The 13734-nt window shown below is 48.0% G+C and overlaps 7 protein-coding genes across 7 annotated transcripts; 4 read left to right on the top strand and 3 right to left on the bottom strand.

Moving 5' to 3' along the window:
* Nucleotides 1-220: 220 nt before the first annotated feature.
* On the top strand, nt 221-2287 carry BC939DRAFT_221799 (40S ribosomal protein S4-A). The gene is made up of 4 exons (XM_051550790.1): nt 221-369; nt 497-574; nt 1233-2112; nt 2279-2287. The coding sequence occupies exons 1-3, from the start codon at nt 358-360 to the stop codon at nt 1932-1934; spliced, it is 792 nt and encodes a 263-aa protein (XP_051416658.1). The 5' UTR covers nt 221-357; the 3' UTR covers nt 1935-2112; nt 2279-2287.
* On the top strand, nt 2076-4045 carry BC939DRAFT_221741 (F-actin capping protein, alpha subunit). The gene is made up of 8 exons (XM_051550789.1): nt 2076-2323; nt 2427-2450; nt 2599-2714; nt 2819-2908; nt 3029-3213; nt 3326-3482; nt 3581-3739; nt 3833-4045. Exons 1-8 carry the CDS (start codon nt 2263-2265, stop codon nt 3872-3874), a joined length of 834 nt encoding a protein of 277 aa, XP_051416657.1. The 5' UTR covers nt 2076-2262; the 3' UTR covers nt 3875-4045.
* Nucleotides 3930-5392, top strand: BC939DRAFT_221860 (uncharacterized protein). The gene is made up of 3 exons (XM_051550792.1): nt 3930-4405; nt 4516-4637; nt 4740-5392. Exons 1-3 carry the CDS (start codon nt 4217-4219, stop codon nt 5326-5328), a joined length of 900 nt encoding a protein of 299 aa, XP_051416656.1. The 5' UTR covers nt 3930-4216; the 3' UTR covers nt 5329-5392.
* Nucleotides 5393-5400: 8 nt separating this feature from the next.
* On the bottom strand, nt 5401-7515 carry BC939DRAFT_437803 (uncharacterized protein). The gene is made up of 4 exons (XM_051553744.1): nt 6613-7515; nt 6395-6506; nt 6095-6273; nt 5401-5964 (listed from the first exon to the last, which is right to left on the bottom strand). Exons 1-4 carry the CDS (start codon nt 7304-7306, stop codon nt 5459-5461), a joined length of 1491 nt encoding a protein of 496 aa, XP_051416655.1. The 5' UTR covers nt 7307-7515; the 3' UTR covers nt 5401-5458.
* A 117-nt stretch (nt 7516-7632) lies between these two features.
* On the top strand, nt 7633-9366 carry BC939DRAFT_525224 (uncharacterized protein). Its single transcript, XM_051561300.1, has 4 exons — nt 7633-7946; nt 8050-8832; nt 8945-9036; nt 9138-9366. Exons 1-4 carry the CDS (start codon nt 7773-7775, stop codon nt 9337-9339), a joined length of 1251 nt encoding a protein of 416 aa, XP_051416654.1. The 5' UTR covers nt 7633-7772; the 3' UTR covers nt 9340-9366.
* A 263-nt stretch (nt 9367-9629) lies between these two features.
* Nucleotides 9630-11215, bottom strand: BC939DRAFT_221682 (translation initiation factor eIF 4e-like domain-containing protein). Its single transcript, XM_051550788.1, has 4 exons — nt 10873-11215; nt 10340-10517; nt 10104-10240; nt 9630-10014 (listed from the first exon to the last, which is right to left on the bottom strand). The coding sequence occupies exons 1-4, from the start codon at nt 11100-11102 to the stop codon at nt 9921-9923; spliced, it is 639 nt and encodes a 212-aa protein (XP_051416653.1). The 5' UTR covers nt 11103-11215; the 3' UTR covers nt 9630-9920.
* Nucleotides 11216-11333: 118 nt separating this feature from the next.
* Nucleotides 11334-13696, bottom strand: BC939DRAFT_437795 (CDP-diacylglycerol-glycerol-3-phosphate 3-phosphatidyltransferase-like protein). The gene is made up of 7 exons (XM_051553743.1): nt 13413-13696; nt 13256-13327; nt 12869-13146; nt 12266-12767; nt 12016-12175; nt 11767-11915; nt 11334-11638 (listed from the first exon to the last, which is right to left on the bottom strand). Exons 1-7 carry the CDS (start codon nt 13653-13655, stop codon nt 11519-11521), a joined length of 1524 nt encoding a protein of 507 aa, XP_051416652.1. The 5' UTR covers nt 13656-13696; the 3' UTR covers nt 11334-11518.
* Between the last annotated feature and the right edge of the window lie 38 nt (nt 13697-13734).

Below are 13734 nucleotides of genomic sequence, written 5' to 3'. Positions count from 1 at the left end.
AATCCCCCCTTTAACATCTGCAGAAAAAATGGTTCGTGACTGTCGCAGAAGGCACAGCGCACCGTGGATCCAGGATACGGATGAAGCCCCCCATCCATCGATCACTACAGCAGCGCAACTCTCAAGGATCTGTCTATCAATCGACATGGGACTATGTCAGCAAGATACTGAATGCTGATTACCATGAAAAAGAGGACAGCAGGATAGACATCAATTGGACTTCAGCGATGACCACTCGAGGACCTGCTAAAGCCCATGCTGTCAAGTTGGCAACCCAACACTGGCGGTAGACAATAGTAAAACGGCGCAGTTATTTCGGATATTGACTACATCCTTTGGAGCAACAGGATCAGGTTCATGCGCGTAGCAGTCAGTCATCCAGGATCTACGGATAGCACGCACAGGAATAAGCAACAGGACTGATGTCTACTCAACAGCAACTCTCTACATGGCGCACCTAACATCCGACCGACTGTCCTTTATTATGCTAATCTAGGCTCGTGGACCCAAAAAGCACCTGAAGCGCCTCAATGCCCCCAAGCACTGGATGCTGGACAAGCTGACCGGCACCTATGTACGTTAACATCAGGTTCTTTCTTGAGAGGGTGTGGCAAATAGAGGATGAAGAAACTACACTGGAGATCGGGACACGGAAACATCATCAAGCAAACAGCGTTCCATCAATCCCTGCCTGGACGCTCACCAACAATAGGACACAGGAAACGCTTTATTCGCGCCGCGCACAACAACTTAAAGCGGAAAAGCTGCCCTGTTTTTGTGTCGACTCGAAACGGCAACACTGCCCGCTTTTCCGCTTACACACGATGGCTCGTAGAAAGCAGTTGCATATCATCGAGTACCTTGGGACGGCCAAACCTGTTCGCCCCCGTACTAGTTGATGTCCTCAGTCTCTTTCTACCACAGAATGGTAGACAGCCTTCGACAGTTTTTGCAACACGCTTGATCAACAATTGCAAGGACAACTCAACTTTGCACGCAAAAGGATAACTCGAACATCACTGTTATCAGCAAGAACCAAAAACGCGATTACCTGAAATGACTGGTGCCCTATCATGAAAGACGGATCTTTATTCAGTTCGACTTCGATTGGCATTCAACAGTATCGGATCATCATAGGACACCAGCTCAGTACTACCGACTATTTGCAAAGACCGGTCATACTCACGTCTAGCGACTTCTTTTCATTGTCTTTTTGCGTAACGATATTGTAGGCTCCCAGACCTACTGCCGGTCCCCACAAGCTCCGTGAGTGCTTGCCTCTTATTATCTTGATGCGCAACCGTCTGAAGTACGCACTCAACGGTAAGGAGGTTCAGTCCATCCTTATGCAGCGTCTCGTTAAGGTTGATGGCAAGGTCCGTACCGATACCACCTTCCCCGCTGGTTTCATGGATGTCATCGCCATCGAGAAGACTGGCGAGAACTTCCGTCTCGTTTACGACACCAAGGGACGCTTCACCGTTCACCGTATCACCGCTGATGAGGCCCAGTACAAGTTGTGCAAGGTCAAGAAGGTTCAGCTCGGTGCCAAGGGCATTCCTTTCGTCGTCACTCACGATGGCCGCACCCTCCGTTACCCTGATCCCTTGATCAAGGTCAACGACACCATCAAGCTTGACCTGGAGACTGGCAAGTTCAACGAGTTCATCAAGTTCGAGGTCGGCAATGTTGCCATGGTCACCGGAGGTCGCAACACTGGCCGTGTCGGTGTCATCACCCACCGTGAGCGTCACATCGGAGGTTTCGATATCGTCCACATCAAGGATGTTCTCGACCGCCAATTCGCCACCCGTCTCTCCAACGTTTTCGTCATTGGTGAGGGCAACAAGCCTTGGGTTTCTCTTCCTAAGAACAAGGGTGTCAAGCTCACCATTGCCGAGGAGCGTGATCGTCGTCGTGCCGCTTCCAACTAAAGAAATAAAACCCGCCCCCTCCAGCCATCCCATCCGCTTTCAGTCTGCCCTTTTTTTACGCATCCCCTTCTCTCTTTTGACAATAAAGGCTGACTTTGAGACTCTTTACAACAGGTCTATTTTCCGAGGACATGTTTGCATGATATGCACCTCAATTACTGAAAAATGGTAGTTCCAGGTGTGTGCAACGCGTCAGGTTTGTAGTGACGTACCGAGTCACAACCAAGTGCAGACCGTTCATCAACCTTCAGGCACCCTTAGAAAGTCGCCATTCTTCTCCCTCATCAACTAAACTACGCAAGTCCTTCATCTCCCTATATTGCTCCCTATGGCCACCATCGAAGAAAAAATTAAGATTGCCTCGGGCTTCTTGAAGGCAGCACCACCAGGTTAGACAGAGCTTGCTTGCTACACACAGTGTTATGAGAATTTGTCGTACATGACTCCATCTAACTAGTCTCTTGGGCTTTCATTTCGACAACGCTTAACTAGGTGAAATCAACGATGTATTCAACGGTAATGACAGGCTGCTTTTTCTATTGCGAAGATTGGGACGCTCTCGCGCCAAAAAAAAAATGGCCAACTCAGCTTGTCTAAAACGGGACCACTGACCCTGCCGATTTTTATCGCGACACGGATTGATATGGAATGGTGGGCGTAATAGATGTTCGCGGCTTGGTGGGCGACGACGAGTTACTGGACGGCGGTATCCTGAGTGCTTTGGAGGAATATAATACTGAAGAATTGGCGACTGTGGATGTCCCTGGTATCGAGGGCAAGGCAAGTTTCGTTTGCGTTCAATTGAGTCCATTGGTGACTTTTTGATTGATGTTGGATGTGCAAAAGGTTAATAATTGTCCCACCTTCGCCTTTATTTTCATTAGGCAATTGTTTCAAAGTATGGACAGATCGAAGATAACCGTTTCTTGCACCCCAAGAGCAATAAAGTGTTTAAGCTGGATCACTTTCGCCAGGTATGTCGCAAATGTTCGCCCTGTCATTACTGGCCTGTTTTTTCAGTATTTGCTTCCTGCCATTTATGCTTTGACTTTGAGTATTGAACCCCACTCTGGGATGCTCACGGTTTATTGTAGATTGCCTCGGATCCTGAGGATCACACGGTCGACGAGGAGATGGAGGAGATTCGTAAAGTGATTGAGAAGGACACGGAGGACTATGTGATTGACCGGTACGCTGAGGGTGTTTCTGCAGTGTATGCTTCCAAAGGCGTGGTTACAATCGCTATCGTCCACAACAAGTACAGCCCGTCAAACTTTTGGTAAGCGGATCAAAGAAAATGTCGCTCTGCAATACTTGCCAGATGACAGTAATTAGGCACGTTATTGTATGCATATGCAATTGATCAGTAACCTGTGAACTTTCCAATGTAGGAACGGACGATGGAGATCCATCTGGACGCTGAATACTGAGACAAGTGAAGTCAAGGGCACACTGAAGTGCAAGGTCCACTACTATGAGGATGGAAACGTTCAATTGGAGACATCGAAGGAGATCGAAGAAAAGCTGAGCAAGGGTTCGTCGGATCCTGTAAGTGTCAAGGATCTGGGTCCCCAAATTATCAACTACAATGCGTTCAGGGGCCAGGAGCACTAACATTATCAATTCGTGGTTCTGGATTTGGGTAGCACAAAATTGTTTCCAAGGCATTGCTGGACCTGATCGCTGCTGAGGAGGCAAAGTACCAGGCGGCATTGAACGAGAGCTACCATGACCTGGCAGAAAGTACATTCAATGGCCTTCGTCGCGCTCTGCCCTACACCCGCACAAAACTTGACTGGAACAAGGTAACGTGCTTGCTTTTTTTTATCGAGATAGAAGAAACTGAGAGGATTCAAAAAGTCGCTGACTCCTTACATGGCTTCTTTGACTTCAACTAGATCCTCACTTATCGTATTGGTGCCGAGCTCTCATCAAAGTAAAAGAAGCACGGTCTCTATCGCGAGTTGGTCGGGCGGCATTGGACTGGGCATCAGCAAGGAAAAATGGGGCCTCTTTTTGCGTCTTCAAATTAGCCATGGATAATACAATAAAAAGTGCAACGTCTTCGAGTGCAACTCTTCTGGTATTGCATATTGGTCTGCGGCAATTGCAATTGAACAAATTGAACGCAAGGGTGTTGAAGGAAACATGTCTTTGGTGGACCAGGCGAGGAGCACACCGGCGCAGTTGGACAGTCCAACTGAAAAAAAAATCAGGATGGAAGCAAAAAGCCCAGCGAGCGCTTATGAATCTCTTTCACCCACAAACCTTGAATCGCAACCATGACAGATCAGGACCACCATTCAGACCTTTTTCATTCCTCAGTAAATCGCCAGGTGGACGGAAACGATGTCGACAGTAGCGGCAACAGCAGTGGAGGCGACGATATCTGGGACGATGGGGATAATGTTTCGTACGATCGTGCGATCGCAGAACGAGAGTGGTCTCGACTTCACGATACCTTTGGCAATGTAAGGGGATGCCTTGTCCAGGAAACATTGACCGATATAACACTGAAATGAACCTATGCCTGCATTTGCTTAAAAAAAAAACACTTTCTCGTCCTTACCTTGCACTGTAGACGGGCTACAGGGAGGGTATTGAAGAAGGGAAAGAGGGCACGCTGCAACAGGGTTTCAACCAGGGCTGGTCAGAGGGCACTCAGTACGGCCATGAGTTGGGGAGATTTCGAGGCTTGATCAGGTCCGTGAGCGAGGCTCTTTGCCTTCCCTACTGCCCTTTATTATGTATTATCTTATGCTATTAGCCAAATGGTATCCTAATGTTTTTTCGAGTCCATTCCAGCTCACTGTTAGAATACGTCCAATCCTCGCCATCTTCATCAACATTGGCATCCGCAAACCAAAGCCCACTAGTCAGCTTGAAAGACAAAGATGTATGGGTCGAGAAAGCGACGGCGTTGGTCAAGGAGCTGGTCGAACTGGACATCTCCAATGTCTTTGATAAGGCCTTTTTCGACGACGGATACAAACCCTCTTCGTCGACATCCAAATCCAACAAAGCCGATTCGAACATTGACGGAACATTGTCCGGCATTGATTCGGGATGCTGCGGGGGTGCTTCCTCAACATCATCTGGAAGCAGGGACTCGTGTTGCCAAAACAGGACCGCTGTCTCGTCGACGGCAGACAAGGACACCTCTACATCAGACGCTCAAGCACAGGCATCAACAGAAGTAGGATGTTGTGGATCAAAGCAGGGCGGCGGACTTTGTGTCTCAAAGGAGCATGGGTCCATGGACAAAGAAAAGAATGGTTCCAGCGGAGGAAAAGAGTGTTCTTCACAGCCAGAGCAAGTGATCGACATGTACCGCTCCAGAATCCATGATCTACTCAAGGAGGTCAACATGGAATCACTCCTCGAAGGTGCCTAAATAGCATCCACTTATCATCATATACATAATACGACGCGCTGCATATTACAATATAGTGAGTGATATGCCAAATGGATTGGTGAGATGGATCGATCCTGCTTGCTTTATTGTATATTGTACAAATACCCTCTCAATCTGTTACCACAGGTTTAATGAATACCGTGGTGATGTACTTTTTTCGGTATCGCGCAGTGACACTGATGCTCAACACCCCTTCCTTGACTGAACATGCATACAGGTGGTTCAGGACAACGTGGTTGGGTACAGGCAGAACCGAGTTATCTTCCTTAGACGGCACATTGTTGAGGATAACCTTTTCCAAATGTGGGGGTAGTGCCGGAGGCGGGTCATTCGGGATGGTCAAATGATTGGATGAAAACAGTTTTGAGGAGGACGAAGATACGCTCGTGGGGGAGTCAGGCCCGCCACTTCTTACGCCAGGTCCTTGAGGACTGTGTTGTCCGGCTGTGCCCCCATTGCTGTTACTGTTGGATTCTGTCGCCTTGGCTGTAATGGATGTGAGCGGTAAAACCGCATCGCTCCCTGAAGAACTTGATGGGGATGAGTCACCGGATTGAGCGTAAAGTGGGATTTGATCTGTGTATGACCCCACAGGCGATCCATTGATGGGTGTATCTACAAAGATAAAGAGGAAGATAGAGCGTGGGAGGATTTCTGTAAGAGATAATGCGTGTACCATGCAGTGGCGTAGACTTGATTCTTTTTTTTTTTTTTTTTTTAACTTTCATCCATAAAAAGTGCTTACCATGGCCACCCTCGAGTTCGTCCTGCTCTTCGTCCGCGACTTCTAAGAAGTTGACTAGATTTCCTTCGACGTCGGTTGCTGCAGATAGTTCCGTGGAGCACTTCCATTCATCATCCACAATGAACTTGATCCGATGTGTCCCAGGCGGCAAGTTCAGTATCGTTGAGAAATCGCTTGTGCTAATGTCAGGCCATAAACAAATAAAAAAAGGAATTGCTGTGTGAATGATCATATCAAGGTTTGGATGTGAAAAATAGATAATGGGTGGACGGGCCAAACGGATGACAGATCAACGTGTACCTTTTGTTGAGCCGTACTTTCTGTTTCCAGTTGTTGAATGTCCCGGTGACATACACGTTGGTGCCTCCCTGACTCCATGTGATAATGGTGGGCACATATCCATCCGTGGGATCTATTGCAGTTCATAAAAGGTGATGGCACATCATGGTGTCAGTTGTGTGTGTCTCGCCATCAAAGTTACGAGGCTGGATCGTACAGGATAAGTTGGATCTGCCTACCATCGCTCGGATCATCCAGACTTTTGAGGGGGTCGACCGTATCAAAGGCTCGTGAGACCCTTGCAGAGTTGCGGTAGCTTGCCCGCCCTTCGATTGCGTGTTGCTGTGATCGATGATGCTCCAACTTGTCCTGATGCGCCGCAGTGGCCAGCAGCACCTGCTCGTTGTAGGCATCGGTGTATTGTCCATATGACTGCCCGCTCACCAGGGAAGAAGCTCTCCTCCGAGGGCCGCCCCCAGGCAACGGACTCTTGACTGGTTGTGATTGCTGCTGCTTCTGCTGTTGGCGATGCTGCTGAAAATGTTTGTCCCCTAAAGATTGTCCTCCGCCCAACACATGTGGATAAGACGAATCACTGCCGAGAGGAGAGGACCCTGCTGGAGAATCGTTCAGGTATTGCTCCTTGACATAGGGGAATCTCCGGGGTGCACTTTCGACAGGGATAGGGGCGATGGGTATTGTTGAAGGGTGAATCGAATCCTGGGGCCCCAAGGTGGAAGACTGTGCAGGGAAGGCGTGTGGTGACGAGCTATGTCGCTGGTGAGTCATGTATCCGCCATGTTGCTGCTGTTGCTGTTGTTGATGCTGCTGCTGTTGTTGTTTTTGGTAAGGGCTATTGGTGAAGGTAACGGACTCAACAGCGGCATCGTTCTCGAGCGTGCCATTTCCAGCGTTCGACGGGGCGTTTCCCATGGCAAGCCAGTGTCCGACTTGAGCGTTATTTTTTTATTTTATTTTTTCCTTGGAAGCTGTTTTCTTGACGGTCGCCTTCTTCTGGATGAGGAAAAAAATGAGAGACAGAGAAAGTGAGAAGGAAAGAGAAAGGGGGAAGAATGGAGAGGGAAGAATGGGGAGGGAAGGAGGAGCGAACGAAGAGAAAGAGCGTAAGAAAGACAAGAAGGGTCCGCTCCTCCGAGAGCGTGCGACCTGCAAACCCACCACTCAAAATGCGTGCGACAGTCACGAGCCGCCTCTTTTTTTTTTTTTTTTTTTTGCCGCTGTTGCTGCTGTAAGGCGCTGTGCACAAACAAACGCTCAACCGCTTGTTTTCGTTCGCCACCAAATCGTTCCTCTTCGCACCATCACACATCATTCAACAGCAGACCCAGCAGACCACAAGAGCAACGCAGCACAATCCCATACAACACGTATATCGATAATGGATCGCAACAAGACTCCCATAAGCACGCCAGAGCGCGCCACAAAACAGGCTGCGAGCGACACCCCGCGCGCATCGAACTCTCCTCGTACACCCAGGACACCAACTGCTTCTCGGACGCGGACAGCGTCTATCGGCCGTACCTCTGCCACTGCACAGACGCCATCACCATCTGTAAGGCCTTGACGGAGCTTTTGTTTTCATGGAGGACCTGTTGCGAACATTCTATTATGTGACCCTGCTCCTAATTGACATTGTTTTCAAAAATATTACCTAGTCAAGGACTGGTGTACATCGGAGTAGTGTCATAGGCAGCAGTGGCAACACACTCTCTACATCGAACAACACAGAAAAAAGCGTTACGACCACGCCCGTCTATCCAGAGTCCGAAGTTCTTCTCAACAGCACTGTCTCGAATGCTGGACTTCAACTCTCAGATATCATTCCTTTGGACGCAAAGACTGTCGAACGTATCAAAAGCCTCGAAATCTCACTCAAGCAGCACCGGGACGCTGAGGAGAGACTCAAGCGCGATATCCGATCTACTCGTCACGAGCTAGTCACTTCCACTGAGCAGCATGACAAAGTGATGCAAATGGGCAGGACCCAGCTACGGAATTTAAAGCGCGACTTGGATAAGCTGCAGGAACAGTCTCTCAAAAACAGCGGGAGTTTACAACAACTATGGGAGATCATCCGTGGTCTGAACGATAGTCTGGCAGCAAAAGATCAGGAGTTGATCAAAATCAAAAACCGGTTTCAGGAGATGGAACAACATCGGCAGGAGATTTTGAAGGACCGCGAGGAGACCGAAGTGGAGGCCCTGCAACAACTACGGGCCGAGAGAGACAAACTACGGGTAGAGTATGAGGAGGTCATGAAGATCACGGAGGAGTTTCCTGAGATATCAGTCCAGCTGAAAAAAATGTTTAAACCGGAGACGATCGAAAGTATCAAGGCGAATATTCAAAAGAAAGATGAAAGAATAGCAGAGTTGGAAAACATGATCGCCGAGTCGAAGAAAGTTTTGGGGACTGAAGAACAGAAAGCCGAGGCTTTGGTAATGAACAAACAGGCCATTGCTCTGCACTTTCAAGACTTGGTGCTTGATTATTTTGCGGCGAAAGCAACTCATCGTGAACTTCATCTTCATCTTCTTTGGGAAACTGCAGGCACACTTGTTCAACAAGGTATACGAACGACGGATCAACATTCGCGCAGACGAATTGAACGAGAGACTCAAACATGCGGAGGAAACTGAAAGGTACTGTAAATGTCTTTTAGTGCTGCCAGCGACGTTTTCATGGTGACAGCAATGTCTAACATCAGAAACTTTTTCTTTCCTTTTCTTTTCATTTTTCTTAGAAAACGAGATCAGGAAGCAAATGATGCTCTTCAGGAATTCCTTCGCCTTGACCAAATGTCCATTGAGGTGGAAGAAAAGGCTAGCGGGGAGGAGTATCAGCTGCTGTTGGACAAGGAGGAATTGTCCAACCTTGAATCAGCACTGTGGTCTCTCAGGATGGAACTCGCCCAGCGTCGCCAGATAGTCGTCAGCAACATGTGAAGCTAAGATTAAAGGAAGAAACGACGCAGTCGCTTTTTTTTATTTCACTCTGGAAAGTTCACTGTCCTCTCATCGTGTTAATAAAAACGTGTCGTGTGCCTCTTCACAGCCTTGGGTGTGCATGTGGATTCTTGGAGTATGCGTAGCATTTCTCTTTTCCTGTGATCCGTTCTTCGTCGTCCATGTCCTTAGTAATGCATTCCATCTCAATGTTCCCAGCTCGTTGTGAAAGAAAAAGAAAGAGAAAAGAAACTAAGGCAGGGAAATTATGGCAATAATTGATGGAAGGGAAAGCGGGGCTGTGTCTATGAGTGGATTCGATTCTTTGCGCTGGATGTAAGAATAAAAAAAAGAGTACATACAAAAATATGAAAAGAATATGAAAGCAAATTGAGCTGGGAAAGACGTGCAAGTATGAGTATGAAGTCAAGAGCAATACAAAGAATGCAAAGGGCGATGACAAAAAAAAAAAAATTGTGCAGGAAAGAAGTGTTGGTGGTGCATTTGAATGAGAGGAGACCAATCCCGAGTTGGCGTTTCGGTGCCGAGAGGTGTTCGTCCTGCTCAATCCCGCTGGCTCTTTACACGGTCCAAGCCTTCCCAGTGTTGGACGACTCATGGTGGCTCTGGAACTCAAGAGTTCCGTTGAGGTTAGCGGCTCTCTTGAGGATGCGACTAAGAAGATATAATATAAAAATGTTAGTGTTTAAAGGCTACCAAGACGAAAAATCAGAATATGACCAGATCAAGCAGGTCATTCATACCCAATACTCATGGCCGTCTCGTAGTTGTCGGATGATCGCGTCCACAGCGCTATCCTGAAGAATGCTTTGCGGACAGATACTACGGCACCGCACACCTCGCTCTCCTGTTCAAAAGCCTCGCCGATACAAGCCAGCATCTAGAAGGATTACCAACATGAATAAGAATTAATGCCGTTATTAAAAACAACTCATGGATGTCGATGACCAGTAATCCTGTGCAAATAACCCATGCTTACTGTGTACAGCCAGATATTATCGATCTCGTTCATGGTCTTGTTGCGAGGCAACTGGATGCTCCACTTGCCTCCGCGCTTGTTCGCGGGGTCCTCCCACATAGGCTTGATTCCTTGCTTGAATAAATGGTAGTTGGAACTAATACCCAAGTCGCAGGTCTTCATAATGTTGTTGTATACCCTGTAAAGTGAAAAAAAAAGAAAGAAAGAAAGAGGACCGAGTTTGGTTAGTCGAATGTCCTACTCGCCGCAGCTAATATGCGGCATTGGCTGTTCAAAGATGGAATAATGCGGCTGCAGAAGATCGTTCCCCCTGGTGATCCAAGTGTGGATCATCTCAAAATCGTATTCCAATTGGCTGAGGGTGTCAATTGGGCCCAGTCTGCGCACTCGCTGTCATAGCGAATGACAAAAGGCGAAGCGCGGCAGCGATTACCAATCGGCCGCAGTCAAGTGTATACACTGAAGAAGAGTGCAGAGGGACGACCGTGCGCCGGGACAGCGTAGACGGAGAGATCCTGAAAAAGTTACGTTACCCCCAAAAGTCCTCGACTGTATCGAAGGTAATGAGCTCCTTGAGCGACTGCTCCCAGTTGTTGGCATTGGACTTCTTGCCGGGATTGTCGAACCAGAGAGTCCAAGAGTTGTTAAGAGGATGCTTGGCGTTGAAGTTGACGGGATCATTGAAGACAGTAACGTATTTGCCCCCTTCAGTTGGAACAGTGAGACTGTTGTTGTTGGTGTTGCTGCTGTCCTGCTGAGCCATGATTCAAAGTGGAGTGAGGATTAAAACGAAGAGGAGTGTAGAAACGATAAAGAAGCTGAAGAGAGGAAGGCGGAAGAGAGATGAAGAGAGCAGAGAGACGAGTAGACGCGTGTATTGAAGAAAGAGGGCGGAAGTAAACGGTGGATCGATCGATGAGAACAAAAAAAAGAGAGATAAGAGAGATCAAAGTGTTTTTTATGCGAGGCAAGTGACTGTCTTTATGAACCATGCTGCCAGAAGCGGACGCAACAAAGTATGTCAAAGGCTCCGCAAGAACAAACCTCCGATGTCGAGATGTCTCCAGTCTCAGACCATGTTATTGGATGCGGATGTGGATGCAGAAGCGGTCCCTGCGGTCCACTCCTTCGGCTCTTGTGAAATGATTCGAGGCTCTGGGCTACCGCAACAATTTTATTTCAGAGCATGGTCCTAATAGCTCTACTAGCACCTCCAACCCACACAGGCACCTGCCGATCCGGAGCCTTAAATGTAGCCTCCGTCACAGGGTGTGCATGCTGGCGCAGACTGCTCAGTTCCTGTTTCCAGTAAAAATATAAATAAGATCAACATGATTACCATTACAACGAAAAGGGTTAGCAGATAATTGATCATTGGGTCGCTTGCTTTGCTTGATAGTAACAAAGATCCCTAGTAGGCGAGTTACCTCGTGAAGACTCTTCCGTAAGCCCTGGTTTGATGTCACAAGGAAAAGCTGCGCCTCCAGATCACGAACGATCGACCGATATCCAAAGTTGGGCGACCCGATGGTTGTCATGACGGGCAGATCCGAGTGTGGTGGATAGACCCAAAGACCTAGATTCGCGTGCCAAGATGAATCATGTTTAGCCCTTGACAGTATACAGCGCGAACAGACGATGACAACCAGAAAGAATAATAAAGTGCGAGGGCGTGCCTTTTGCATGGTATGTCCATCCTTTACGATGATATTCTTCGATTTTTATCCGCTCAGCATTTCCTGCACGCTTCGCATCTTTAAGGAATCGCTGCTCGATAAGTGTATAGGCCGGCGGAATGTATTTCGAGATACCTGCGGAATTATAGAATCCATTTGCCTAAAGTTGTTAACAAGAGAAGAGCTCATCTTAGCCCAATCCGTATACTTCTGCTCCTTCCGATCCATCGCAGTCGAGTGCTGAACAAACCTCTGGTGAAGCTGCAATTAGACACACGTCTGCTGCTTTAGATTGCACGATCGTCTGGCTGTATTTCTTCTCAAAGTTGAAGTATCCAGAAGTGATAAACAGTTTGGTCGGTTCCTCTTGCTTGTTCGCGTGAAGAATGCGCTCCAGCATCAAAAGGGTCACCCGCTCGTCTTGTCGCAAACCAAATGGCCCCATCTGAACAAGCGGGTATAAGGTCGTGTCGTAGGATGGATCGTCGGGCGACTGCTGAACTTTTGTCCATTTTTTCAAGAATGTACGCATTGTGTTTGTTGCATGCCGCTTGAACTGCCTGCTCTCCTGCACTGGGTCGGGAACTCCATTCGCAATGCCCAGGGTAAAGTGGTTGTCCTTCTCCTGCATAGTATATGAGAATGACGATACTGTGGAAACTAGATCGCAGTAGTATTCAGTGATATCCCTGTTGCAGAACGTAATGTATCGATCCTGGCGGTTCGTAAAGTAATCATGGCTCATGTTCGCCCTAGAATTTGGTGGAAAGGGTTCGCATACAGTGTCAGTCGAAATAACCTGGGTATGGACACGTCCCACTCAACCTGCCATTCCTCACGACACCATACATACCCACTCATGATCAGCGTGTCGTCAAATGCATAGACCTTCATATGCATCAATCCAATACCCTCGTTAAATCTCGGCGGCATGACTCGTTTCAATAATCCGCTGAGGTCCGGAGTATGGTACATCGAAATACAGACTTGATTCGGGTACGCCTTGAGAAGAGGATATAGAAGTGATGCAGAGCTGCCCTTTCCTGAGTCCCGTGTGCCACGTAATGAGTCCAACAATAGATTCAACTTCAAATTAGGTCGGCTTCGTAAGGCATCTGATAAAGCTGTGATCTATCATTGAAAATAGTCAAAGTATCGAATGAATGAGTGGATCGGATAAAAGTATGAAAGCGTCTATCAGGACAAATGTCTCCCTCACGGTATGGCCATCGTGACCTACAAGATCGCTCTCGGAATGTCCGAGGTAGAGGGCTGCTAATGTAATCGACCTCTGCGCATTGCGGATATGATCCTACTTATGACAAGGGCCAAGATTTAGTTTCGAGTGTATCGGCCGTAAGCAAATCGATCTTATTTGAACAACCGCCGGGGCCCACCTTCATTTCGCTGTAAAACTGTGAAGGGCCAAGGATCGGCCGAATATTCTCGCCCTGAAGACTAAACCGAGGAAGAGCAGGGCGGGCATCCTGAAGCAGTTGTCGCGTCTGTGTAATATAGTCCTGCTCAGTGCTCTGTCCGACCGCAGAGCTCTGGGTGGCGAGCTGTCGCACACAAGCCGCGGCACTTGCTATGGTGTTCACAGGCGCCACTCTACGAATGGTAGTGATTGTGGCCAGCATGAGAGGTAATGGTATGTGATGGTGTGATGTCGGATACGGAGTGCGAGCTCGGGAGTGCCCAACCAAAAAAAAAAAAAAA

This window comes from Gamsiella multidivaricata (assembly GCF_025024155.1).
Source record: "Gamsiella multidivaricata strain RSA 2152 chromosome Unknown BC939scaffold_5, whole genome shotgun sequence".
NCBI lineage: Eukaryota > Fungi > Mortierellomycota > Mortierellomycetes > Mortierellales > Mortierellaceae > Gamsiella > Gamsiella multidivaricata.
The sequence above is the reverse complement of the archived record's forward strand: the minus strand, read 5'-3'. Positions and strand labels throughout refer to the sequence as shown.

Coding starts and splice junctions, on each gene's coding strand:
- BC939DRAFT_221799 (XM_051550790.1), top strand. Junction 575..1,232: donor ACAAGCTGACCGGCACCTAT/GTACGTTAACAT, acceptor ACGATATTGTAG/GCTCCCAGACCTACTGCCGG.
- BC939DRAFT_221741 (XM_051550789.1), top strand. CDS start 2,263: ATGGCCACCATCGAAGAAAAAATTAAGATTGCCTCGGGCTTCTTGAAG. Junction 2,715..2,818: donor TCCCTGGTATCGAGGGCAAG/GCAAGTTTCGTT, acceptor TATTTTCATTAG/GCAATTGTTTCAAAGTATGG. Junction 3,483..3,580: donor GCAAGGGTTCGTCGGATCCT/GTAAGTGTCAAG, acceptor GGATTTGGGTAG/CACAAAATTGTTTCCAAGGC.
- BC939DRAFT_221860 (XM_051550792.1), top strand. CDS start 4,217: ATGACAGATCAGGACCACCATTCAGACCTTTTTCATTCCTCAGTAAAT. Junction 4,406..4,515: donor TTCACGATACCTTTGGCAAT/GTAAGGGGATGC, acceptor CTTGCACTGTAG/ACGGGCTACAGGGAGGGTAT. Junction 4,638..4,739: donor AGATTTCGAGGCTTGATCAG/GTCCGTGAGCGA, acceptor AGTCCATTCCAG/CTCACTGTTAGAATACGTCC.
- BC939DRAFT_437803 (XM_051553744.1), bottom strand. CDS start 7,306: ATGGGAAACGCCCCGTCGAACGCTGGAAATGGCACGCTCGAGAACGAT. Junction 6,274..6,394: donor AAAGTACGGCTCAACAAAAG/GTACACGTTGAT, acceptor GCCTGACATTAG/CACAAGCGATTTCTCAACGA. Junction 5,965..6,094: donor CGAACTCGAGGGTGGCCATG/GTAAGCACTTTT, acceptor TTATCTTTGTAG/ATACACCCATCAATGGATCG.
- BC939DRAFT_525224 (XM_051561300.1), top strand. CDS start 7,773: ATGGATCGCAACAAGACTCCCATAAGCACGCCAGAGCGCGCCACAAAA. Junction 7,947..8,049: donor CACAGACGCCATCACCATCT/GTAAGGCCTTGA, acceptor AATATTACCTAG/TCAAGGACTGGTGTACATCG. Junction 8,833..8,944: donor AACAGAAAGCCGAGGCTTTG/GTAATGAACAAA, acceptor GGGAAACTGCAG/GCACACTTGTTCAACAAGGT.
- BC939DRAFT_221682 (XM_051550788.1), bottom strand. CDS start 11,102: ATGGCTCAGCAGGACAGCAGCAACACCAACAACAACAGTCTCACTGTT. Junction 10,241..10,339: donor ATAATATCTGGCTGTACACA/GTAAGCATGGGT, acceptor TAATCCTTCTAG/ATGCTGGCTTGTATCGGCGA. Junction 10,015..10,103: donor GAGACGGCCATGAGTATTGG/GTATGAATGACC, acceptor ATATCTTCTTAG/TCGCATCCTCAAGAGAGCCG.
- BC939DRAFT_437795 (XM_051553743.1), bottom strand. CDS start 13,655: ATGCTGGCCACAATCACTACCATTCGTAGAGTGGCGCCTGTGAACACC. Junction 12,768..12,868: donor GACACGCTGATCATGAGTGG/GTATGTATGGTG, acceptor ACCAAATTCTAG/GGCGAACATGAGCCATGATT. Junction 11,639..11,766: donor TACGGAAGAGTCTTCACGAG/GTAACTCGCCTA, acceptor TACTGGAAACAG/GAACTGAGCAGTCTGCGCCA.